General features: G+C 40.4%; 1 protein-coding gene across 1 annotated transcript in view; it reads left to right on the top strand.

Moving 5' to 3' along the window:
* Window positions 1-907: 907 nt before the first annotated feature.
* Window positions 908-27,127, top strand: part of mtt (mangetout) — a 1,300,850-nt gene continuing 1,274,630 nt past the window's right edge. Inside the window, exons 1-2 of the mRNA XM_067140048.2 lie at window positions 908-924; window positions 1,369-1,531. Of these exons, the coding sequence (XP_066996149.2) occupies window positions 908-924; window positions 1,369-1,531 (180 nt within the window). The remainder of the gene's footprint in view (window positions 925-1,368; window positions 1,532-27,127) is intronic.

Here is a 27,127-nt window from a genome sequence, read left to right as displayed (position 1 = left end):
ATATCGGTTGCTGTTTATTCTATCACATTTCTCTATGGATTTTCAATATTATTCCTTCCCAAATCATCTAAAATAAGGCGTTTTAATAAGACGAGATTAACGTTTGTACTTATTCATTAACGTGGTTTTATTGCCTACTGAGTAGGATACCCATCTTACACTGTTCCACTAAAATTCAAATTTGAATAACTGCCATACTACTATCATTTCATCACTCACTTCAAGTTCAATTACTTTATTGATATTTACTTGTAATGCCCGATCAACCGTGAAAATTCCAAGTGAGTTTGAGATATGGAAATACGGTATATGTGGATAATTTTCAGAAAAATTCCAAATGCGTGAATATCAAAAATTATACGCGTATTCTGTAGATTTTGCCTTTGCTTGATAGGAATTGAAATTATTCTGTTACTTTCCTGCCTAACATTTCGGAAAACGCTCATTAATATAATTGGTATCCGTATAGAATATTTTCAAAATGACAGTCCTTGTGAAAACAAAGTCCCGTGAATAGCTTGACAGCTGGTAGCGTTGATACTATCTAAGTGGTAAAAGATAGATTTGATGCATGGAATGAACATGTGTTCAACATTGCTTGGTGTATATAAAAAAGTACTACTGTAATACTGGTTTGTATTCTTAGAGCATACTCACTTTACGAGCTTCTCACGTCAATAAAATTAGATTATATGACGCTGGAGTTCTGCAGTGTATGAAAGAAACATCCAAATGATTTGGCTTTGGAAGATATCTTACTGAAATAGAAAATAAATCTAGGATACGAATGGCATGACTTCATATCAAAATTATTTACTTTTGCAATAATATTTTAATTTCTTTAATTTAATTTCCATTTTCATCTAAGTGTAAACGAGTGAGTGGCTGCGTGGTTTGCGTTACTTAGATGTCAGCTTGCAATCGGTAGATAGTGCGTCCGAACCTCGCTATCGGCAGCCCTGTGGATGTTATCCCGTGGTTTCCTATATTCAAAGTTTAACTAAGGCCACGATCGCTTCCATCCCGCACCTAGACCTTTCCTGTCCCATCGTCGCCGTAACACCTATCTTATCGGTGCACAGATAGGTCTTAGGGTGACGATGGGGTAGGAAAGGGCTAGGAGCGGGAAGGAAGCGGCCGAAGCCTTTATTAAGGTACAGCTCCAGCATTTGCCTGGTGTGAAAATGGGAAACCACGGAAAACCAAATTCAGGGCTGCCGACAGTGGGGTAATAATAATAATAATAATAATAATAATAATAATAATAATAATAATAATAATAATAATAATAATAATAATAATAATAATAAACCAACTGTTATTTATCGTGATAGATTGTGTACTTCCTTACATTCTTCATCAGTGAAGATGTTTATTGTTTATTTCAGGTTCCATCAGCAACATAGATGACGCTGAATATCACTGTAACAAGACTCAAGTACGAAAAGTGATCTCAGGAGTTGTTGGCGCTGCATCGAGTGTTACATCCATCCAGGTGGCCAACTTACTTCGTCTCTTTCGCATACCTCAGGTATGTTATTTTTTAATTAATTAAAAACCACATCTGTTCGCATATATACTGGATGTGCTGGAATCGCCGTCCATTTCTTGCAATTATATCCCCGGGTTGTGCAAGGCGCGCTGGTAATAATGATTGCATGTTACAGGGGTCTTAGTTGTGGAATAATTGATGGTCGGTTATGAGTTGTGGCCCTTTAAGTCCATTGGAGTATGCCCGTCAAAATAAATTGTGATGATCATGAATGGTGCATATATTCTTTTAGTATAGGTGCATTCCATGAAATTAAAAATTGCCACATCCCTCTCGTTACTTTTTTAATTCTATTTTTTAATAATATGACAATAAATCGATGGACTAGAATATGCTTCTTCATCGTAATAATACCACAGATTCATCTTGCACCCAGATCACATACCTGGAATCTTGAAGTACCAAAATGCCAGATGATAGTGATGTGGCAATACCATGCGCGACAATAAGCGATATGGGTTTCAAAGTAAACTCAAACAGCATTGCATTAATGTTCTGAAATGTTGTAACCAAGGTTGAAGTTTACAGAACACAACTTTTATTGCTTCACTTTATGATATTTACACAAATAACTGAAATTTATTTTGAAGCAAAAAGTAATATTGAATCTTGAGAAAAGTCTGTCTTTATACAATATGTACAGGTTTGCAGTCTTTATATACACTTCTATCTTGAAAAGATAGTCTTCGTGAATTGACACGTTGATAGTCGAGAACTATCTGGCACACTAACATAAATGTTATGAGAGTCCTTGTTTGTTGAAGTGCCTGAATTCCTAAAAAGCAAGTTCAATTGATTGAAGAAATTCCACCTAGCGAAACTAAGGGAGCTTGCATAAGTTAGGGAATGAAAATGGCTTGTAAAAGAATTACGGACATAGGCAGCGGAAACAGGTAAGGGAGCGGTGACCAGAGGTGAAACCTCGTACTGCCAGAAATTCAGTCCACCTGGTCGAAGCACATTTTCAAGAGGAGTAGCCTCCGTGCTCGACGTAGGGTGTATTCTGGAGCTGGACACCGGGGCAAGTGGGCAAGTGAGCAGGCCGGGAGCTCCTATTTATAGTACACTCGATGGTCAGGCACGCGCACTGAGGGCTGCGCGTCGAAGCTAGCAGAATGATACACAGGCGCGCGTGCAGCTGGCTGACGGAGCGAGAAAGGGAGCGCCGGACATACAACACCCTCTCCTCCTAAATACGCCGGTACGGCGTGAAACGGCGGCGGCGCTGGCGGCGGCTGCGATGCTGGGGCGGAGCTGCTGATGTTTCTGTTGTATTGTCCGGAGCTGGAACTGGGCGGAGTGGCGCTGTCTCGTCCTGAAAGGAACCCATTGTTATTAAATGATCTAAAGCTCTTTCAGCAATAGATTTATCAGGTTTAGCAATAGCATCAATAGCTGGACAGGGGCGGTAGCGCAGACGTATCTGATCTTGATGGCGGCAGATACGTTTCTCCGTAGTCTGAATCTCGTAGAGACGATGACCCAAAGATCTGCAGATGACTCCAGGTATCCAGAGTGGGTTGGATTTGAATGTCCTGGTGTAGACCTTGTCGTTGAGGGCGAACTTCGTTGGTGAGGTCTTATGCTGGGCCGGAAGAGGCTGTAACAGAGAAAGTAAAGTTCTGTGAGGTCGTCCATGGAGCTTCTGTGCAGGAGTGATATTATCAGCGCCGGGTAGAGTTCTGTAGTTGTTTAAGAGTTGGAGCAAGGCTTGGTCTTTAGTTAAGCCTGAAGAGACAGCTTTCTTCATACTTCTTTTAAATGTTTGTACGAAGCGTTCAGCTTCACCATTAGATTGAGGGTGAAAAGGTGGTGCTAGGATATGACGAATGCCATTATGTGTACAAAAGTTCTGAAAAGCAGTAGCTGTAAATTGAGGTCCGTTGTCTGAAATGAGTACTTGCGGTAAACCTTCTGTAGTAAAGATTTTCTGGAGAGCACGAATGGTAGCTTCGGTGGTAGTAGTCGAATGCATATCCACTACATATGGAAAGTTTGACAGTGAATCGATGACTATTAACCACATGGAATTGAGGAAAGGACCTGCGAAATCGATGTGAACTCGTTCCCATGGAGTAGTAGCAGGAGGCCATGAAGCAAGATCAGAAGACGGGGCGTTCTGATTCGTTTGACATTGCTCACAATGACGTATTAGCTTTTCGATGGCGGCATCAATACCGGGCCAGTAGCAGTATTGACGGGCGAGTTGCTTTGTTCTGGAGATACCCCAATGGCTTTGGTGTAATAATTCGAGAACTTGTTTCTGTAGGCTAAGTGGGATAACCACTCGGAAGATGGTGCCTGCTTCTAGTAGTACAACTCCGGCACGAGTCGTGAGACGATGCTGCATACGATGATAAGGTGCCAGGTGGGCAGGAAGTGTGCTCTGAAGAGGCCAACCGTTGCGGATGTAAGTACGTACAGTAGCAAGTGTACTGTCCTTATCCGTAGCTTTAGCTATGCAGGTAGCATCAATAGGAAAACTGGATACAGTATCTTCAAGTTCTATGTCCAACTGAAGACATTCAGATTCTTGAGAATCGAAGGCAGTATCACGACCAACGGATAAGCGGGAGAGGGCATCAGCATTACAATGCTGGGATGTGGCTCGATATACAATCTGATAGGAATAATCAGAAAGGAACATGGACCATCTTTGAAGCTTTCTGAGGGAATTCTCTGGGATCTTATTACCAGGATGGAATAAGTGTACGAGAGGCTTATGATCGGTAATGATCAGGAAATGGTTGCCATAAAGATATTCATTGAAACGGCGAATACCAAAGATGATGGCTAAAGCTTCTTTCTCTATCTGGGAGTATCGACGTTGATGGTCATTAAGTGTTTTCGAAGCGAAGGCGATGGGGCGTTCTTGTCCATGACGATCCTTCTGTGAGAGAACGGCACCGACACCGTAGTCTGAAGCGTCAGTAGCTAGCGTGATGATCTTGTCGGGCTGAAAATGAGTGAGTTGTATAGCTTGAATTAAGGCGTTGTTGATTGTTTTCCATGCCTGTTGGCATTGCGGAGTCCACTGAAACTTAACACCTTTTTTACGTAGAGCGTTTAATGGAGCTGCCACTGTAGCGAAGCGTGGAATGAACTTATTATAATAGTTCGCTTTGCCTATGAAGGACTGAAGCTGCTTGAGGTTCTGAGGTGCTGGCATGTTTACTATCGCGGAGACATTCTGCATACTAGGACGAATTCCATTCTTATCAAGTATATGTCCGAGGTAGTGAACTTGAGGCTGAAAGAAGGTACATTTAGCGAGATTCGCTCGTAGGCCATTGTCTTTCAATTTCTGGAGAAGAAGGCGGAGATTGGTTAGATGTTCCTGATGATCGTTTCCAGTAACAATAATATCATCCAGGTAGTTAGCACAACCGGGAATGGAGGCGGTGAGTTGAGCCAAATAGCGCTGAAAAATAGCCGCTGAGGATGAAACACCGAATGGGAGCCGCTGGAGCTGGAGCAGTCCGAGAGGAGTGTTGAGTGTGAGAAATTTCTTAGATTCTTCGTCTAAAAGTAGCTGGAGATATGCTTCTTTAAGATCAACTCGAGAGAAGAATTGTCCACCAGAGAGACGACGGAATAAGTCTTCTGGGCGTGGAATAGGAAAGATATCGGTTTCGAGTTGTGCGTTGACTGTAGATCGAAAATCGCCACAAAGTCGAACATTACCATCAGGTTTCTTGATTATCACGAGTGGAGTAGCCCATTGACTAGAAGTAACTGGTACTACAATTCCAGTTTGTATCCATCTTTCTAATTCTTGCGTGACCTGGTCTTGAAGTGCTAGGGGTACTGTACGTGCTTTGAGGAAGCGAGGCTTAGCTCCGGATTTCAGCTGTATGTGAGCTGTATAGTCTTTTGCTGTTCCGAGCTGAGAGTCGAAGACTTCAGGAAACTGCGCTAGGAGAGCGGTAACGTCAGAAGTAGGATGCAATGTAGATACGACGTTAATGTTGTCATGTATCTGGAAACCAAATAAGTTAAATAGATCCATGCCCATAATGTTTGATGCAGTGTAGTTGTTAACTACGAGAAGAGGAATGGCCTTCTGAATTCCTTTATAACTAGCCTGAAGCTTAATTTGACCTTTGATGTCAATTTTCTTCTTGTTAAATGTCACGAGCTGGATGTCAGCTGGAGAGCATGAAGGTGAACCTAAGTCGTGGTAGGTAGTCAGGTTAATAATAGAGACAGGTGATCCAGTGTCTAATTGAAAACCGACAGATCGATCAGAGAATGAGAGAGGAATGATGATTTTGTGAGAATCTTTTGTGGGAAGAATAAGATTGATCTGATCAACTTCCATGTCTTGGCGGGGCTGGATATGCTTCCGGCGCGCTGCAGTAGTCTTAGCAGGGCGGAGCGAACTTTGACAGACAGTCTGAATGTGTCCAAGTTTATGACATCGTTGACAAGTAGCTTTGAAAAAACGACAGTCACGACGTTCATGATGCTTGAAACAACCTCGGCAGGAAGGCAGGAGTTTCGAGGTGCTTTTAGAATTGGGCTTCCGTGTAGCATTACGAGAGGGAACCTGGCGAGAATGCTTGGTGGAGAGCGCCTTATCCGTACGGTTCACTGTAGCAGAGGACTTGCGGGCCTGAGGCGAGACTTGTGCAACTTCGTGTGGAGAAGCTATGGCTGCGGCAGTCTTGGTAGTAAGCTCATAAACCGTAGCAATACGCTGGACGTCTTCTAAAGAAGGGTTACTCTGCTTGACAGCGTCAAAACGAATTTTGTCTTCAGGAGTATGTAAAATTATCATGTCCCGAATGAGAGAATCAGTGTAGGATGAACCACAACCGTCCTTGGAGCAGATGAACTGGCAGGGTTTAGCTAGACCACGCAATTCAGTTATCCATTCAGTATGTGTCTGATGGGGTTGCTTTCTGCTCTGAAAAAATTTATAGCGAGCAGCCACTATGTGAGGAGCTTTGGCATAGTGTTCCGTGAGACGGGCTAAGAGCTGCGTGAAGGGTACCTCAGATAAGTGTTCTTCTGGACTTAATTTACGTAGTAATTCACACGTAGCATTGCCAACCGAACTAAGAAATAGTGCGCGGCGGCGTTGATCATCTGTGACAGAATGGCAGATGAAATGCTGTTGCAAGCGGGCTAAATAAACTGACCATTCTTCCTTAGCCGGATCAAAAGCAGAGAACGGAGGAATAGCTGATGGCTGTGTAGAGACAGAAATAGCTTGAATAGCCTGAATTAATGCTGCCTGTTGTTGTTGCATAAATTGTTGTTGTTGCTGCTGTAAGGCTTGGAAGAGCGTAGCGAGTTGTTCCGCAGTAGCCATTGCGAGATGCGTGCAAGAAAGAGTAAGGTAAGCTGTGTGTCAGAACTGGTTGGAGTGTCGTCGTTGTTGTATAGCACGTCGCTGTAGAGTTGACAACTGGGCCCGTTGAATTGTAGTGGTGGTTTCGTGTGTACCTCGTCGCTATAGAGTTGGCAACTGGGACCGAAGAATTGTAGTTTTGTTGCTTTTTTTACCTCGTCGCCATAGAGTTGGCGACTGGGGCCGATGAATTGTAGTGTCGCTTTTTTTACCTCGTCGCCATAGAGTTGGCGACTGGGGCCGAAGAATTGTAGTGTCGCTGTTTTACCTCGTCGCCATAGAGTTGTGTTGTAACCAAGGTTGAAGTTTACAGAACACAACTTTTATTGCTTCACTTTATGATATTTACACAAATAACTGAAATTTATTTTGAAGCAAAAAGTAATATTGAATCTTGAGAAAAGTCTGTCTTTATACAATATGTACAGGTTTGCAGTCTTTATATACACTTCTATCTTGAAAAGATAGTCTTCGTGAATTGACACGTTGATAGTCGAGAACTATCTGGCACACTAACATAAATGTTATGAGAGTCCTTGTTTGTTGAAGTGCCTGAATTCCTAAAAAGCAAGTTCAATTGATTGAAGAAATTCCACCTAGCGAAACTAAGGGAGCTTGCATAAGTTAGGGAATGAAAATGGCTTGTAAAAGAATTACGGACATAGGCAGCGGAAACAGGTAAGGGAGCGGTGACCAGAGGTGAAACCTCGTACTGCCAGAAATTCAGTCCACCTGGTCGAAGCACATTTTCAAGAGGAGTAGCCTCCGTGCTCGACGTAGGGTGTATTCTGGAGCTGGACACCGGGGCAAGTGGGCAAGTGAGCAGGCCGGGAGCTCCTATTTATAGTACACTCGATGGTCAGGCACGCGCACTGAGGGCTGCGCGTCGAAGCTAGCAGAATGATACACAGGCGTGCGTGCAGCTGGCTGACGGAGCGAGAAAGGGAGCGCCGGACATACAACATGAAAACAGTCTTATTTTACTTTAGTGCTATTGATACGTGATGTTAGAAGATTAATATGCATTCTGCACTCAACCTTTCGTTTTCTTTCTCCTTTACATCAAGGTTATTAAACAGTGGCGCACCACAGCTCTCAATGTTGGCGTTCTTTATATCTCGAGCCCGGTTGGCTTTCCCTCGGGGCGTGCACAGTGGTGAAGACGCAGCTCTGTATCCTGATGTACCCGTCGTAGGATCTATGGAGTCACATTAAGCCAAAAATCGGTTATTCGTCTGCGGAGTATACCAAGGTTTTATGGCCTGTTGTGATAGAGTCCAATCTATCTCCGTGGATAGGTGAGATGCAGAAAAGCTTGCAGTATGTTATATTGTGCTTTGTGCCATCCATCTGTGGACAGTGTTGCCTTGCCAGCAGCAGTGGGACATCCTCTACAGTAAAAGGCCACCATCCACCAGACGAGTCTTCAAGAAATCCTGAAAATTTTCTTCGTTGAGATCGCCTTAAGAAGAGATTGCTTCAATAAGATGATTTCCTAAAATAACACACCATTCGTTACACTTCCACCTATTTTCCTCTAGGTATGACGCTCACGGAACCATCGAGGATTGTGACCTGCCCGGTACATCATGCTGAGTCGGTTCACGCCGCCAGTATTGGTGAAAGTAATTTCATCTCACCAAGAAACTTGATGGATGAAATCCGGTTGTTGTTGGACATAGCGTATCATCGAATTGCAGTAAGTAATCCTGGTTTGAAATTCGTTTTCCGCATACGTCTAAACGTATTGAAGTTTAAGTGGGTGCCACATCTACCCTTGGAGCAATCGATGAATGGAAGTCTCTCGAATTCTAAATCGACTGTGGCCTCTCTGATGCTCACGTGGGTGAAATCCTGACTACCTTTTTTATACCCGTCAACAGTTGACCTAACACTTGGTGTCTCAATATCGCGCCGGAAAACATGACACGAAAGCAAATTACGTCGCTAAAATCGTTGTTGATACAGTGTTCCTGCAACAGAAAAGTTTCCTATCCAGTAACACTGTGAATTCTGCGTACGTTTACACCTTGGTTACGTATTATTGTAAGAGCCCTTACACGAGAAAACCATCGATTTTATGTAGTATTCAGGACTAATAAGGCAATGTTTCTAGAAACACCCAGAAACAGCCCATAATTCCGTGTATGTGTATATTACATTTTTAAAATCTTTAGGTGGGATATGAATTCAAACCGGTGACCTCCTCTTAGGAACTAGCTGTTCTAACCACTCACACATAAAGCACAGCTGTAGATATGTAGGTCGAAGTCTCTACCTGAAATATAAGGTCGGTAGATGCAGAGTGGGTCTCGGCTCAAAAATGGCCACGGCTGGTCCGTGGTCCAATAGCTCTGCACTCTGACCGGCCAACCGAGCAGAGGAGGGTTGATCACGGCCCTACCCTGTCTATACGCCTCTGCGTTCGGGACACGGGACAGGGCTGGACCTCACGACTGCCCCAACCATCGTCCGTCCTGAGAATGGTTTTCCGTGGTTTTACATTATCTTGCACTAACGCGAATGCTGAGACAGTTCCTAGTATAGGCCACGACCGCCAAACCCTCACATTCTCCGAGCATCACCGTAACAAATCTCCCAGGCTGTGAGACGGCGCTACCGTCTAGGAGGCCCACCTACATCTTCAGGGGAGGAATGAAATCAATTTAGTAATAGTAGTAGTAGTAGTGAAAGATTATCTTGTGATTTATGAATCATAACGGGCGCTACGTATTCATACTATTATTGTTATTATTATTTCGGAATACTTAGGGGAAGACTGGGAAAAGTGAATAAACTAATTTTATATTAATTTATTTATGTAATTACGAGCGACAATGACATGAACTTTACTGTAATTTTTCCTTGTTATCTTTCCATTTCAATTCTTAAACTATTCATATAGTCGCCATAGGACCTATCTGTGTCGGTGAGACGTAAAGCAAATAGCAAAAGTAAAGCTAAGCAAATAGCAAAAGTATATATATATTCAGAGTTAAAACTTGGTATTATGTAATGCTAACAAATTATTCACTTTGCCCACATAGTCGCGCAAAGTGAATATTCACATGCGGGCAAAGTGGATAACGAAATTAATTGTTTAAAATTGGGAATGTTATTACATAGGAAAGAAAAGAAAATATGCCGACGAATGGCATCTTTCTGGAAACTGTCCATGTTCATTACAGGTGTGGCCCGATTCCTTTTCTTACCCGGCGTTTCAAACTTAGAAGATCCCGGACATTCAAAATCAAATCAAAATCTCTTTATTTGCAAATGAGGTGTCTACCTCGGTGGCAAATGGTACACTAAAATACATTATTGTCATGCACTAAATTTTAAATTAACAAGAGATGAAGAAAATTTTCCTACAATACAATATTATACAATTTACGCTAATATTTTTTTCTGTTAAACACACACATCATCCTTAATAAATTTATATTTTTTAGAAAATTCTACTTATAATATCTCCTATACTTATAAACATAGTCAACTCATATACAGTATGTGAATTTACTTCTAATAATACTATACAACTGGTATAATAAAATTAACATTGTATTTATTTACATATTTATATTTTACCCATTCTGGAACCTAAGAAGCATAAAAACCTGCTGCGTCTTAACCAGAGCCCCTTTCGCCACCACTTTTCAGAGTTCCTGAAGGGCCTTCACAGCTACTGTAGCGGTCCCAGGACCCTCAAAGTCCCCACTGTACTTCACCCCTACAGGCAGTCCCCTACGTGGGCTGTCCGAACTCCGTAGACAGGGGATGGAATTAATTTAATCACACACATTTTTTATTTACAATAACCTGCACTGGTCGAATGCCCTTTATTATTTCATTATTTTCTCTGTTGCTCTTTATTCTCTTCTTGAATATCTGTACAGATTTTGGAAAAGGATCAAACACTAACCCTGGTAAACTGTTCCACTCCTTCACGCCCTTCCCAATGAATGAAAATTGACTCCAAAGGCTTCTGCTAAAATTCCTTCTAATTTTGTACTTGTGGTCAGTTCTGCCATTATAATTATTTTCCAACTGAAGCCTCCCACGGATTTCTCTCTATGCTTCTTCTCCTGTATAGGCTCCATATAATCATATAAGTCTAGTTTACTCCCTTCTCTTACTTAAAGTTTCCCACCCAAGTTCCTTTAATATTTCTGATACACTACTCTTTCTCCTGAAATCCCCTCTTACAAATCCTGCTGCTTTTCTCTGCAGCGTTTCCTCAGCGTGGTATTTCTCCTTTCCAACTGCCACTGCTGTGCATTTACGTACTTTGGTAGCGTCGGTGGTTCTCTGTACGGCTTGTGCTAAAGGAAGCAAGGTAACAAGTTTCTCCTTTTCTTTCACAAAGTACTCGCGCACGTTGGACACAATTTCACGGGCATGGCTTCTCAAGGGCATGCCTTGTCCCACACCTCTCGATTTCTTGCCACTTGTCTTTCCCAAACTACACTGAGACATGCTAAACACGATAAACTAAGTACACTGATTCACGGACGTAAATAAAACTACAGCTATTTTATACTCTGAATAATTAAACCTATATTGTACTAACTTATGCTGTGCTATACTGTAATATACTAGAGAGATAAAGACTAATGTGAAAAACACACTAATTACTGAAAGAAAATGCAAAAGATCGCAAACCGTACCGAATACCATACACGCTGAGTGAGATAGGTTAACCACGTGGTGAATGTAAATATCAGACTTGGCAACTAGCTTTCGAGATAGTGCTCTGCCAATATAAATCGATATGAATGGCGGCTTGGGATTGGTTGGATGTCTGTTCTTCAGCGCATAACCACCAGACAGAGCCAAAATCGGCCAAAACTTCAATTTAGAAGTAGAGCCGTGCAGAGTATAGGGTGAATAGTTTGGATTTTTCTGTCGACAGTGGCTAACGTAAATGAGTCATTTATTTTACCGAACAGCATGTCCGTAATGTCATTTACCCCGTCCCTCTCCATTGTCGACCTCCTTCTCCCCTACCCCCCCCCCCCCTCACTAGCTGTGGCAGGATACATTCTTAAGGAAATATTAGCTCCCACCAAAAATATTTTCAGTGTTGTCACATCAATGCACAGTCGCTTGTTTGCTTAGAGCACTAATACCATAGAGTGCGCATACCGGCACCTCGTCCATGTTATGGCGTGAAGCCAACATCTCGGTCAGCTGACTGGGGAGCAGTTCGAAGCAGTTTCTGAGAGGATATAAGGAGTTTGTCAAACAGTGATATGCGAAAAGGCGACGAAATTTTAATATGATGTATACCCTGCTTAGCTGTTGTGGTTGAGCAGAAATTAAAATAAAAACCGTGGACGTAAATGCGCAATTACGACCGAAACCCATATAACCATGAAGGAACGGTAGGATAGACCCTAATTATGACCGTATTTTTAAAGTATTAAATCCCTGTGAGTAACACTAATTGTTTAATGTTAACTATTTATTATAGTGTAAGAGACAAGTATTTTTTTCCAATTACCGCATCATAATGCGATTAATAGCTGAAAGGTAATCTTTGAAATTTGTCTCTAAGGAAGCGTAGCCTAATTTTAAATATTAATGCGACTGAAATCTACAATAAATACTTCATAACTTTCCAAAAAAGCTTTATAATACTGTATTTACCGTGCTTGGTGTACTTTTGACTGAAAGAGGCCTACTTCAAATCAATGCTCAAACACAAGACACAAAGAATGACACATAGCCTACAGGACCATTATGGAAAGAAAAGAACACAAGTATAATACTTAAGTGAACCATACACCACCAACAGATGGCAACACAAATAAACTCTCCAGGGTAAACGGTAAATAGGTATCATAACAAGAAATATTCACTTAAAATAAGTTGTAAATATTCGCAATACAGTAGGGTCAACTGCATATCATTTTTCACTTGTTGTAGTACTTATTTATGCCTATGAAGCAGGGATGTTATAATACGCTGCTTCATCAACAACAAAATAATAACACCAACAACAATAATAATAATAATGATAATAATAAAGGGATACATAAAATGCTACACAGGTGAAATTTCACTCCACTACTACCTACTAAATCAAGCTTAGTTTAAAGCCCAACATAAACAAATGCACATGCCATATTTGAAGTAGGCCTAAAAGTAGGAGGTAACATGTGAAGAAAAGAAAACATCCTGAAGCATTCAGTAATGTTGTTCCCAGAGTAGAGAAACAAGACATGCCAATAGAAAAGTAATTTAAGAATTAATTTCTATACAAATCAACCTGACTGAATGACAGACTGATTAGAGGGAATATGTGTAATGTAGAACACTAATACAAATCAGTAAAACTAGCGTATCACACCAGAATCCTCTGACATAAGCTAACTGAATGTATATAAATATTCCAGTCACAGGAAGCATAGAAGTCCTCATATGGGCCCACACACTGTACCACGTTTATATAGCAAATTCAATAACTATAAAGCAGCCTACCTTACATTACTGGTTCTTGAATAGAAAAGTCTTTGTGTGAAAGCTTCGTACCCTTACACTGTGAAGATTTTTTGTTTCAAGCCGTGCTTCATGGTGGAACCTCACTTTAAAATATTCCATCAAAACTGCCCGCTTCAGCTGATGAATGTGGTTTTCAAAGGGCGGAGATCAAATGTATGCTCCTGAAGTTCATCAGACACTTCTCTCTTAGCACGGTTCAGTACTGCCATTACAAGTACAGTTAATGGGTCCTTCATCCTTGCCATTTTGTGCAGGAATTGTCGCATCATCTTTTCGCCTTCCCTGCAGAGGTAAACAATATCTAATGATGGGATAGAAAGGCCACCACTGATTTTTCTCTTCTGGAGTGTTGAATGTTAAACTGCTGTTTGGAGAGCCGCTTTGCAAACATCACATTTAACGGCTTTGTGTTATCTTTTCACAACAAAACCTGCTATATATTCCACTACATCATCAACATACAATGTCAAGTTGGCTGGGTGTTGAATGTAGTCATGATCAAGACTAACAAAAAGTACATCAGTGCTGTTGGCAGGCAGATGAACAGGATCACCAGTTATTTGAGAGCGGTCTCTACAGTTCATAATATTGCACTAGGGTCAACTGCAGAGCAATTGGCACAGGCTGTAGTACCTATCTGTATATGGAGCAAAAGTATTTTATATGCTGCTTCAAACTGCCTAGCTGTGGGGTTATTGTTATACCACCATGACTCCTAATGGCCCTAATATACTTCCAGGTGATCCTGATTAAGTTTGTAAGTGAGCAGAAAATGCATCTTCAGCTGTGGCATGTTCAAAATTGAGTCATACACTCCTAAGACAGACTTTAGACACTCAATAAGCCTAGGTAACCAATTTTCTTAGAGCACTCTGCTATCCATGGCTTCTGCCATCCATTTGAACAAACATTACGGCTGTTCAAGATATAAAATATATTGTTCGTGAGCCTAACGAATTTTAGTCTCCTCACACCCTTGAAACTGAGGAAGATTTAAGTCTGTCACAAAACGTCAATGCACTTTCAACACTTTAACTGAATGTTTGTGTGGCGAGCTTTATTTCATGGTTTCCTTCTCCCAGTGAATGTGCCTTTTGGTAAGTTTTGTTCCTAGTTGAAGACCCTCGATAAAGAGAAGTTTCTCTAGCTCTTCTAAGTACCCCGAATCTGTGACATTATCACCCCTAGCTAAAGTTATCTTGGCTCCGAAAGTATTCCTCGCCAATTTTATGGCATGGCAAGCATCTAGAAGAATAAATACTTTAGAATAGTTTGAGGGATTTTCAAACCAGTTCACCATATTATTTTCATCAAAAGAAGCTCCCAAACAATGGGCCATGGATAAATTAGAAGCAGCACCATCAAAAGTAAGTGACACTACAATTACATTTAGGACATTTAAAAATTTAATGTTTGTTCTCTCCGAGCCACTCAAACCGTTAATCAAATAATAACCCACTGGAATTTTCCAGTGTCCATTTAGAGAGACCAACATAAACACTAAAGCCTCCTTGGCTTCGGGTAAACCCTGATCCTCGATTTCAGTACCACAATTCACATAACCAAGATTTGGTTTTCCACCAATTCAATATGTTTCCGGATGCACATTTCATCCCTCATCAGTGCACACACTAGGGGCTTTCTATTGATAGCCATCTCCTTCCCTTTCGAAATGAGAGCAGTTGCGGACTCTGACCTGAATTCTGGGTTACAATCCACTGACTGATACCACTTGCGCAGTGTACTTGTATGGGGCAAACCATCAGGAAATACATCCCTCCAGTAACTGTATGCACGACTTGCATAAAAATTCAATGTAAGTGCAAAGCAGCGTAGTTCAAGAGGATACTCTGCTTTTGTATCACCATCCTTTGATCACATCAGAAGTTGGGCAGCTGCAGGAGAAAGACATTTCTGGAACAATGGAAGTTAAAACATACATTATGCTTTTCCACATGTCAGCTTATGGTATTACATTATTCTTGAAATATTTGTTTAAAAGGTATTGTGATACAATAAGAACAAATTACAGAATTCTAAAGGCTCCAAATTGTCTGTCTGTCTGTCTGTCTGTCTATCTGTCTGTCTGTCTGTCTGTCTGTCTGTCTGTCTGTCTGTCTGTCTGTCTGTCTGTCTGTCTGTCTGTCTGTCTGTCTGTCTGTCTGTCTGTCTGTCTGTCTGTCTGTCTGTCTGTCTGTCTGTCTGTCTGTCTGTCTGTCTGTCTGTCTGTCTGACTGATTGGATCTTCAAATAGCACCACAAAAGTCTATGCGGTTATAGGGAAACCGAAAAAAAATTTAAACTCTTGTTTTCTTACCTCAAGCGTGCAAGCAGCATCTTCAATTATCACCATATTTTCCTTCAGATGGTTTACTTAGGCATTGCCATTCTGCACCTGATTAATAGCTGGCCGATACTTCTGTCTTCTCAATTTTAGCTTATGGGATTTATGAATAACTTGCCTGGCAACCTACATGAATGTCTGGGCTTTCCTTAGTGAATTTTCCATTTCCTCAGTTTAATCACCAACATAAGATTTACTGAACACTTTTGTTTTAGGAAGAGACTCATTCTTCTCTTCCTGAGGAGCACTGAAAAAATATGGAAATTATAAAGGACAACAACAAAAATGTCTTATCTTGCAGTTGGACGGTATGTTAAATGCCTTAAGCACAAATATTTCACATAAGGATGACAGGCCACACCCCTGCATAAATATATGGAAAATAATTTCAAAAATAAGAAAATCTCCTCACACACACCTTGTTGATGCAACAGGATCCATTTGAAGTTTCCTCTTCGCAGGAGGTTTTCTCCTCTTCTCAGCTGTTAAACGGTGGGGTGAAAAATAAAAAATTGTTGGCACTGCATTTGGCTTCAGTTTAACTCCCACACCAAGTGCTTCATTACAAAAACATTCCGGTGAAAAATGCTTAGAGCATGATCATGAATGCTTTCCAGGCAAGAAATTCTCTCTTCTTTATGCAGCTACCCATTGCTTTTTTCTTGTCTCATTAGCAGGAAAACTGAAATCCTTTAAAGAACAATATTCAAAATTCATGTAACCGGGAAACTTGAACTGTAAACAATAAAACAAATTCCATATAATTGTACGTATTCTACAGACAGCTGAGAACAACTATGAAATCCCTTAGATCATCACCATCATAGTCTTCAACTGACTAAGGTAGCCGAGATATTTAGGTAGATATTTACTTACCCGTGAAATGAAATACCAGATCCTTTTAGAAGGTTTCCTTGCATCCATACGCTACGAAATAGTGCAGAATCGCTTCATTAACAGTAGCTAAAAGTCACTTTTATGTACGCTGATCACTAGTCTCGCCTATAATACAATGTTCAAAACTCCCGCGCTAACCAGCAGTCAGCTGATTGAGATCTTTGCTTCAAGAATGTGACGTTATCAGACATCTATGGATATATGATCGAAGCTTGTTTGTCACTTGGACGAAATACTGGCGCTATTTAGAAACAGTAACGTACATTGTATTTGTGTAACAGAGACATGGTTACAGCAGTCACTTAAATCTGATCTCGTTAAACTGAATAGCTTGACGTTACATCGCCTAGATCGTTTAATCGTGTAGGGGGAGGGGGAGAATTTGCGCTATGTATTGCCGTAGCGACTTAACAGGTAAAATAGTTATGACCTCAGAGCCTAAGATTCCCTTTTGATCTGAATTCTTGTTTGTTGATCTCTTGGTTAATAATCAAAAACTACTTATCGGAGTGGTATACAAGGCGCCGGACATACGACACATATCGGACCTAGGAGTGGCATTATCGAAGTTAACTCCACTGTACGAAAACATAATCATTCTTGGTGAGTTCAACACTAATCTCCTAGTTACAAGTAACGAATCTACATCTTCTTTTTGCAAGTGGCTTTACGTCGCACCTCACAGATAGGTCTTATGTCAACGATGGTATAGAAACGGCCTAGGGGTTGGAAGGAAGCGGCCGTGGCCTTAATTAATTTACCTGGTGTTAAAATTGGGAACCACGGAAATCCATCTTCAGGGCTGCCGACAGTGGGATTCGAACCCACTATCTCCAGGGTGCAAGCTCACAGCCGCACGCCCCTAATCGTATAGCCAACTCACCCGGTCGAATCAACACCCTTACAAAACTTATTCCATGGCATGGATTACAATATACTGACACTAGACGCGACTAAACACGTTCACAAAATAAACCACACGTCTGACACACTGATCGACCTTCAGATAATGAACCATCCGTAGAAAGTGGTAAAACAAGGACAGCTTGCTGTACCAAGTATTTCGACCCACGATCTCATCTACGTATGTTACTCTCTCAAGGTACCAAAGTACAAAACCAGGTACATAATACCAAGAGACTTCAAGCATTTTGACACTGAGGTAATACGAAATGAAGCATACCAACTACCGTATGACTACTGACTAATGACATTGATGAGAGGCTGACAGACTGAACTCATTAATACTAGGACTGTATGACAAATACGTTCCGAAGAAGCAAATTCGAGTTTCTCGCCCTTCGTCTACTTGGCTAACAAATGAAATTAAGTCAGTCATGGCAAATCGTGATGCATGGTATAGGCAATTTAGGCGAACTGGAAGCACTAGTGATTTCGAAAATTACCGTGTTCTTCGAAATAAATTTAAGCAATTTATTCGTATCAGCAAGTATAAATGTATTCAAGATATAACAAACAGGGGAAGTTCAGCACCATTATGGATACATTTGCATCAGATGGGTATAGGTCGCAGCCTGACCAAGCAGGCACGCATTATACCACTTGATAATCTAAATTTTACAAAGCAGCATTCACTAATAATGATATTATTAATAATGACTATGATAATAATAACTATAATAACAATCATCATCATCATCATCATTAAGATGATGGCCTAACTGCTGCTGACGATATTAACGCCATGAATCCTCATTCCCGACTAAATCAAGTTAAATTCACATTCAAAAATGTTTGTGCGAACGATGTGAAGCGTGTAATTTACTCCCTTAAGTCAGATGCTACGGGTGATGACAACATACCATTATCTTCCATAAAAAATTGGTGCAATATTACCTATTCAATTTATAATATGTTGGGAACAATGGCAGGAGGGTACTCGGAACGAGGAGATAAAGGCTAAGTTAGGAATGAACTCGATGGATGAGGCTGTACGCATAAATAGGCTTCAGTGGTGGGGTCACGTGAGACGAATGGAATGGGACAGGTTACCTAGGAGAATATTGGACTCTGTTATGGAGGGTAAAAGGAGTAGAGGGAGACCAAGACGACGACGGTTAGACTTAGTTTCTAACGATATAAGGATAAGAGGTATAGAACTAAATGAGGCCACATCACTAGTTGAAAATAGAGGATTTTTGAGACGTTTAGTAATTTCACAGAGGCTTGCAGACTGAACACTGAAAGGCATAACGGTCTATAATGATAATGTACGTATGTATGTACGTATTACCTATTCTGAGGCATATATTTAATCAATGCCTCGTACAGGGACTATTCCCGACTGTGTGGAAATATGGTATCATCGCTCCCATTTCTAAGAAGATTTCTCCTATTTTACCATCGGATTATCGCCCTATATCAATTCTCCCACCCATTTCCAAAGTACAAGAACGCTTGTTACACGAATAAGTCGTGACTTACTTGACTAACTACTCACTGCTTGACCCTTACCAGATAATGCAGCGCACAGTACAACGACTTCCATAGTGAAAGTAACTGATGATATCCGACACGCATTGGACACTCGACAAGTGACTGGACTGGTTCTATTCGATTTTTCTAGTGCTTCTGATAATGTTGTTCCTCAACTGCTACTTTCACAATGCAATTTATTAAATTTCAGCAAGATGGCAATACACTTTTTCAGTTCGTAACTCAAATTCGCCGTCAGTGTGTCACAGTAATTAATAACAGAACTGAGAGGCTTAACAAACCCCCTCGGAGTCCCCCAAGGGTCTGTACTTGGACCAATGCTGTTTGCAATTTACATACACGATGATGCCAAATCGATTATGCAATGCAAGAATCAGCTTTATGCTAATGATCTGAAGATCAACTACCACTCAGAACTAATAAAATTCGGAGTGCTGTACGACAAGTTAACGCATATTTTAGTCTAATAAGTAATTTTGAATTGAGAAAAAATCTCAAAATTAGTCTTCTTAAAACGCAAGCAATAATCATTGGCACTTCGAAAAAGTTACACGTCTTAAAACAATACGAAGTTCCTCCTGTAGTACTAAACAATACCATTATTCCATATTTTGAAACAGTTATGAACCTAGATGTGACTATAGGACTGGTCGCAACATGTGACGAAAGTGTGCCAAACGATACGTCAAATTCTGCATCAACTGAAGAGGTTTAAAAATACATTTCCTTGGTCCCTGAAAATAAAAACTCATTCAGTCACTTTTGTTTCCGATTCTCGAATACTGTGATACAGTTTTTATTTATATCAATAATGAGCAAGGCATGAGACTGCAACGTGCCAAAAATGCTTGCATCAGGTATGCACTCCACATACAACCATATGCCCAAGTATCCCCATATCATAGACAGTTATCACTGTTATGCCTGAATGACAGTTGTAGACTCCATGCGACTACTTTGGTGTATCAAGTGCTTTCTGAAAACACTCATCCCTACCTATCCCCCAGATGTCGCTACCTTAGTTCACTACACTTGTTCAATACCCGGTCAGGCTGAACGCTAGAAATACCTGTAAATCGAACCGCAACCTACAACAGATCGTTCACAATCACCGCCACGAGCTAGTGGAATGAACTCCCCAATGGCATCAGGGAAGTTAAATCGAATACAAAGTTTATAATCCTTTTCCAGCGTCATCTTATAAGCACTTCCAGTCTGCTGACATTGTGTAGAATGTAGGCCTACTACAATACTTTGACTGCTCTTGAGTGTAAATGGAATGCATGAATGAGAGTGAATATGGTTGCTTACTTTGATGTGTACAGTTCACACTTTACTTAATTTAGTTAGTGATACTTTAGTTGGTTAAGTTTATATTTTATATTGTAAAGATTTAATACGTTTAAATTAGGTCATTTCAGTTTTTATACTGTCATATATTAAAATGAAAATTAATGAAATTCTTACACTCTAAAACTGCAAGTTATATTGTAACTTAGTACAAATTTATATACCAGGCGGCTCCCGAGCGCCGTACTTTCTATTTATAAATAATGTCCCGCATGCACTGCTGATGAGTGGGATAACTACTAAATGATTTTCACAGGTACACTACTGCCAGCAGCCAGGTGACGTCAGAATATGAGGAGATAACAACCAGACGGTCGTTCGCAGCATGTTCCTCAGCGCTATCCGTCTGATGCGCCACCTCGTTTTCGATCGCACAGTACTAGGTATCACTACATTTGCTGTGAATATCGGCAAAGGCTAGTAAGCTCAGTAATTACGAATTCACAAACATCATTTTAATGTATACAAAATCTGACTGGAATGAAGCCGAAGCTCGCAGATGGTATGCACAGTAAATTTCCAAACAGACTTTCACCTTTTATACACGTATTTCGCCTAACCAGCTACAATTAAGAGCTAATGGATCGTTCAAGACACATATGAGCAGGAACAGACCCGTCTGCGACAATGCTGACATTGTGTAGAATGTAAGCCTACAGCAATACTTTGACCGCAATCCTTCACACGGTAAGTTGATCTTCACCTATGATGATGAAATAATAATATTAATAATAATAATAATAATACTCAAGCCATCATTGTTACAAATTCACATTTTTAATGTTTCTTAGGGCAAAGATGATCTGCGGATGAGCTAGGAGTGGGAGTATCCCGAACGTCAATGCAAAGGTTCCTGAAGGAGAGAAAATGGCACCCATATAAGGCGCACCTACATCAGCAACTCTATGGAAATGATTTTGATCGCCCATATGGACGAAGAATGGCCGCGGCATTACAGCAAGATAAACATCTTATCAAAAATATCGTGTGGAGTGATAAATATTAGTTTTCGAATGATAGAGGCATCGGCACTTAAAATCTCCATTATTGGGCTCCGGCAAACCCCTGGTGGGTTCGAGCACACCAGTGGAGGATTAAGGTTAATGTGTGGTGCGGTATTCTGGGTCTGTTTTATACCCCCGAGGGTCACAGGTAGGCGTTACTTGAAATTTTTAGAGGCCGACTTGTCTCTAGAACACATTGTAGAATATATTCTACTGCAGCTTACTGCAACATTGGTTCCAGCGTGATTGCGGACCACCTCACTACTTTTTGAGCACGACCGGGCGAGTTGGCCGTGAGGGTAGGGGCACTAAGCTGTGAGATTGCATCCGGGGGGATAGTGAGTTCGAACTGTACTGTCAACAGCCCTGAAGATGGTCTTCCGTGGTTTCCCATTTTCACTCCAGGCAAATGCTGGGGCTGTACTTTAATTAAGGCCACGGCTGTTTCCTTTCCACTCGTAGCCCTTTCCTATACCATCGTCGCCATAAGACCTATCTCTGTCGGTGCGACGTAAAACAAATTGTAAAATCTTCCGAGCCGTTAGGGAACATCATGATGCACGATATCCTCAACGGTGTATAGGTCGTGGTGGACCGTGATAGTAGCTACCACGATCGCCTGATCTCACCCCCCACCCCACCTCCCTGGACGTTTTTCTGTGGAGATATATGAAATCAAAAGTGTACGAAACTGCGCCAGAAAATGCTGAATAATAATTACAACAACGAATTTGTGAGGCCTTTGCTGCAGTGACTCCTGAAATATTAAGAATGTTCCATGCAGGCACTGCGAGACCTGTTCAGCACTGCCTGCGCCATCAGGGATATGTTTTTGAGCATGTCTATTACGAGCACTTGTATAATGAAACGTTATGGTAGATCCAAATGTGGCACTTCCATTTTCTGAGCTTTGAAGCTACCCAGGTATAATATGTATTAGTTGTCATTTCATGCAAACAACTCTGTCATAGAGTGGAATGTCTGCACGTGTATTGGTAATAAGTTATTACATTTCCTTTTTTACATCCTTGGCGTATTTACAAATACACCCTCTTATAAAACGTGTGCAGTAAATTGACTGCTATATGTTTCCCAACATCCGAAATACAGCACGTTGTCGCTCCTTCGAAAACAAGTTGTTAGGCATCCCATGCACCACTACTGCATGCGGGACATTTATAAGTAGAAAGTACAACGCTCCTGAGCCAACTGGTACATGAAGTGCTTAAGTGTGAGAAAGGACCGAGAACCCTAACCTCGCCACAATAAAGTCGCTTCAATAATAATAATAACCAAGTCGTAGCTCCACCAGCAGAATAATTCTAGTAAATAAGAAGATAAAAACATTCAAGCTCTTCAGGCATTTCCAAACGTCAAATCAACACCGTTTCGCCCCAGTGTAGCACTGAGCTCATCAGTGAGATTGCTACAACTTTCCGGCTAGTGAGCCGCTGAGACACCACTACGAGCATCCTATGTGGAACAATGCGGTGACAGTGCACTAGGAGAAGAATGTGCATGTGTTATTTCCTTCTGGAAAATTAATTTTTGAGGCAAGAAGATATATTACAGTTACCCAACCTGATGCGAGGACGCGCAGGCTATATCTCTCCATGTGAGGTATGCTGGGCGTGAAGAGGGATGTAAGGACCCTACGTATTAGGGTTGACAAAGAAAACTGGTCTCAATAAGAAAATTGCATGTTCCAAAGAAATGAAAATCTATATATATAAAGTAACTTGTCCTGACTGACTGACTGATCGGGCGAGTTGGACGTGCGATTAGGGGCGCGCGGCTGTGAGCTTGCATCCGGGTGATAGTGGGTTCTAATCACACTGTCGGCATCCCTGAAGATGGTTTTCAGTGGTTTCTCATTTTCACACCAGGCAAATGCTGGGACTGTACCTTAATTAAGGCCACGGTCGGTTCCTTCCCATTCCTAGGCCTTTCATGTCCCATCGTCGCCATAGGACCTATCTGTGTCGGTGCGACGTAAAGCAAATAGCAAAAAGAGAAAAAGCTTCCTTCCAACTCCTAGGCCTTTCCTATCCCATCGTCGCCATAAGACCTATCTGTGTCGGTGCGATGTAAAAAGCCACTAGGAAAAAGTATAAATTCCTTTTATGAGGATACTTATATCTCAAAAACTGAAGATGTTGGAGGCATGAACATTTGCATTTGGAATCTTCTTTCATAGTAAAAAACACGTGTTCTTTTGTCTTCGGAAAATCCACTTAACTGGGGTGAATGAATTGAAAAATTATTTCAATTATTTGTTTGAGGATACTTATATCTCAAAAGGTAAAGATGTTAAAGACGTGAAATTCGGTTTTTGACATCTTTAAAAAAACAAAAAAACGCACATTTGGGGAGGGGGGAATCAACGTAACGGGTAGGTAATTGGGAAGTGGGTGAAAAAGGAGTTGAATTACTTTTATGAGGATGCTTACATCTCAAGAACTGAGGATGTACAGACGTGAAAATTAATATTTGGAATCTCCTTTAAAATATTGAAACACGCATTTGTTTTTCGGAAAATTGACGGAAGGAGAGTGGGGTATTTAATAAGCAAATAAGGAGTTGAAATGTTTTCATGATGATACCTTATCTTATAAACTGAAGCTGTTACAGACCTGAAAGTTGGTATTTTGAATTTCGTTATCAGAAAGTCCACTTAAAAAGGGAGAAGGTTGGAAAGAAGTGAAGAAGAAGAAGTTGAATTATTCTCATGAACTACACATTTAGCTCAAAAACTGAAGGTGTTACAGACGTACAGACATGAAAACTGGTATTTGGAACCTCCTTTAAAAATAATGAAACACGTATTTTTTTGTTTTCGGAAAATCCAGTTAAGTTTATTAAAAGAATTGGAAAAGTGGGTGAATTTTCAAAATGAGTACCGGTATATCTACAATATATGTCAAAAACATAACATGTTAGAGACAAGAAACTTCGTATTTGAAAAGTACTTTAAAAATACTTGAACATGTAACTTTTTGTTTTCGGAGAAGGCACTTGGTAGGGGGTGAGAAGAAGTGAAAAGTAGTTGAATTATTTTTATGAGGATACTTATATCATAAAAACTGAAGATGTAACAGAAGTGAAAATTGGTATTTGAAATCTCCTCTAGAAATTGATAAACATGTATTTTTGTTTTCGGAAAATACCCATACATGGTGGTGGAGTTGGGGGAAGGACTGATCAGGGGGTTGAATTCTTTTTATGGGGATACTTATGTATATCTCAAAAACTGGAGATTTTACAGGTGTGGGAATAGATATTTGGAATCTCCTTTAAAAGTTAAAACAAATGTATTTATTTTTTCGAATTGAGAGAAGACTGTTTCTCACATGTATAGTTCTATGTCGCATGATTGTCTTAGCCCCAAAATGTAATACCACAAACATGGTTTACAAAGAATTTCTGGGGTAAATGAAACTCAGGTTTTGGGTGAGTTGTTATACTTTAGGAATTTTCAGATAATGTCTTAGTACAATGCCGAGGAACGATTACTTTGATCAAATTACGAAATCCACGCGAGCGAAGCCGCTGGTAAGTGCTAGTTATATATATGTTAACATTTGGAAGAAAATTACGTTTTCGGTGTAATTAAATACAGATTGGGAAAGTATTGAGAAAGAGAGAATATTAACAGAAGATTTGTACTGTACTTGAAATAAGTTATAATATCATTTAACAAGTGAGAGGAAACCTTCAAGCCAGTAACTAATATTCAAAAAGAAAAGATAAAAGACATTCTTCCTAGACCACATTATACAGAAGGAACAATAGTGTTAGAACTCTAATAGATCCTATAATTCTAAATAGACAATATACCTCACAGGTAATCTAACAACAACGCCTTGGATGTCGAAATACATCGACTATAACAATTATTTCCTCCCAAGAAACAGTCTACACAACTATTAAAATTAAAACCATATGTCATAAAAATAAGAAACCGAAGACACCCCAACGTAAGGTTCACTACAGCAGTTGCAAATGGAACAGGATTTTAGGCCTGTGGGTAGATTACATTATATAGATTTGAAATTTGAAGAGAGCTATTGGTTTTGTCGCATAATCCAAATCTATTACTTACAGTAATAAAATTAACCACTAATAAAATGTGAAGTGTCAGCCCTCGTAGAATTGAAGTCACAGTCCACCTACTTATATGTAAGATGCGTGGGACGATGTATGAGAGCAAATTTAGTCTGACAAGATATTTCTGTTTGACTCAACAGGTTGGAGAAAAGAACTATAGAGGAGCTCCATAGATGAAGGTTTCTCACGAAGTGAAGAATTAAACATGAGTCCCGCCCTTCTGCCACTATCGATGTATAAATGCGGACGGGTTTAGTAAGCCACACCGAGGGGTATTTATACCCCGAATTATGGAAGCGCTGATAAACAGCATACTAGAAAACACACTTTAGAACAGTGTAGATTCACAGTGACGTCAATATGTGACGTAGCGGTTAGCGTCAGGCCGGAGAACAGGAGACAGACTGTGTGGGTGTATGATGGAGATTAATGCTGCAGACAAGCCGAACGAAGTGCTCTGAGTTGAAATGTTGAAGTTTGACAAGGTAATCCGAGGTTATTACAACTTGTGCTTTGAAAAAAGTTGCCATACGCTGACATTTGGGTTGCGAATTCGAGAAAAGTGAATTGCGATTTGAGGACACCTTGAATATTCCACGGACTTTCAACCAAAATATTAAGATGTATTCGTATTTACTAAAATTCTCGGTCGTACGTATGTCGAATTCGGTGGAATGTGATCTTTAGCATAATATGAAGAACCTTTAAGCTAGTTCATAACGTTCGTCAAGTTGTTCTCTTTTGAAAATGGGAATCGTTATAACGACGCTGCTGAGGTGTTACCGTCCTGACTGAAAACAAGTGATATGAGTTTCGATTTCAGCTCAGCCTAATTTTATTTCGGGAATTGTATTTGAAAATGTAATGTCGTTTAATAAAAGCTTCAGAACAGAATATTGCCTTCATTTGACTATTTTTGCTTCACGGCATTAAGCATAGAATAGCATAACTGTATATTTAGCAATGGCATTTATTAAGACGCAAGTTTGTTTATGAAACGAGCGTAAGCGAGCTTCATAATTTTCATAAGAACGTCTTAATTACCACTGTAGTAGAGATGCAGAGGACTGCTTACATCCAACCATAATTCAATGTTCTTTTGAGTTTTTAATTTATTGAATTATATCCGTACGAATATATGTTTTTTTATTTCTTTCCCTGAAGGGCTACAGCGGCCCACTGAAAGGATGACGCCCACTCCCTCGTCTGGATATTTGTAAAGGTGATTTGAGATGCAGTGAAAAGTGAGAAAGGGATCGACCTGGTCTATAAAATGAACTGTCTCTGCATTTTCCTGAAAGTGAGATTGGTGACCCACAGAAAAATAGTTTCGGGACAGTCGACGGTGGAGTCGTCTGCTATATTGAAAACGAAAATCGTTAAGTGCAAAAGCGCGTGTGTACCATCTACAAGAACTTTGATAACATCTAAAAACGAACAATCTTTTCAAGAAACACCTCGCAATAAGATATGCATCACTGAAACGAAAATATGATATTCATAGAACACCTTTAATAGTGTTCTCAGAAATTATTAAACTATTCAGAGTACTGGAA

This window comes from Anabrus simplex, chromosome 2, assembly GCF_040414725.1.
Source record: "Anabrus simplex isolate iqAnaSimp1 chromosome 2, ASM4041472v1, whole genome shotgun sequence".
NCBI classification, from domain to species: domain Eukaryota; kingdom Metazoa; phylum Arthropoda; class Insecta; order Orthoptera; family Tettigoniidae; genus Anabrus; species Anabrus simplex.
Note: the sequence above shows the minus strand (reverse complement) of the source record. Positions and strands in the feature narration are given on the sequence as shown.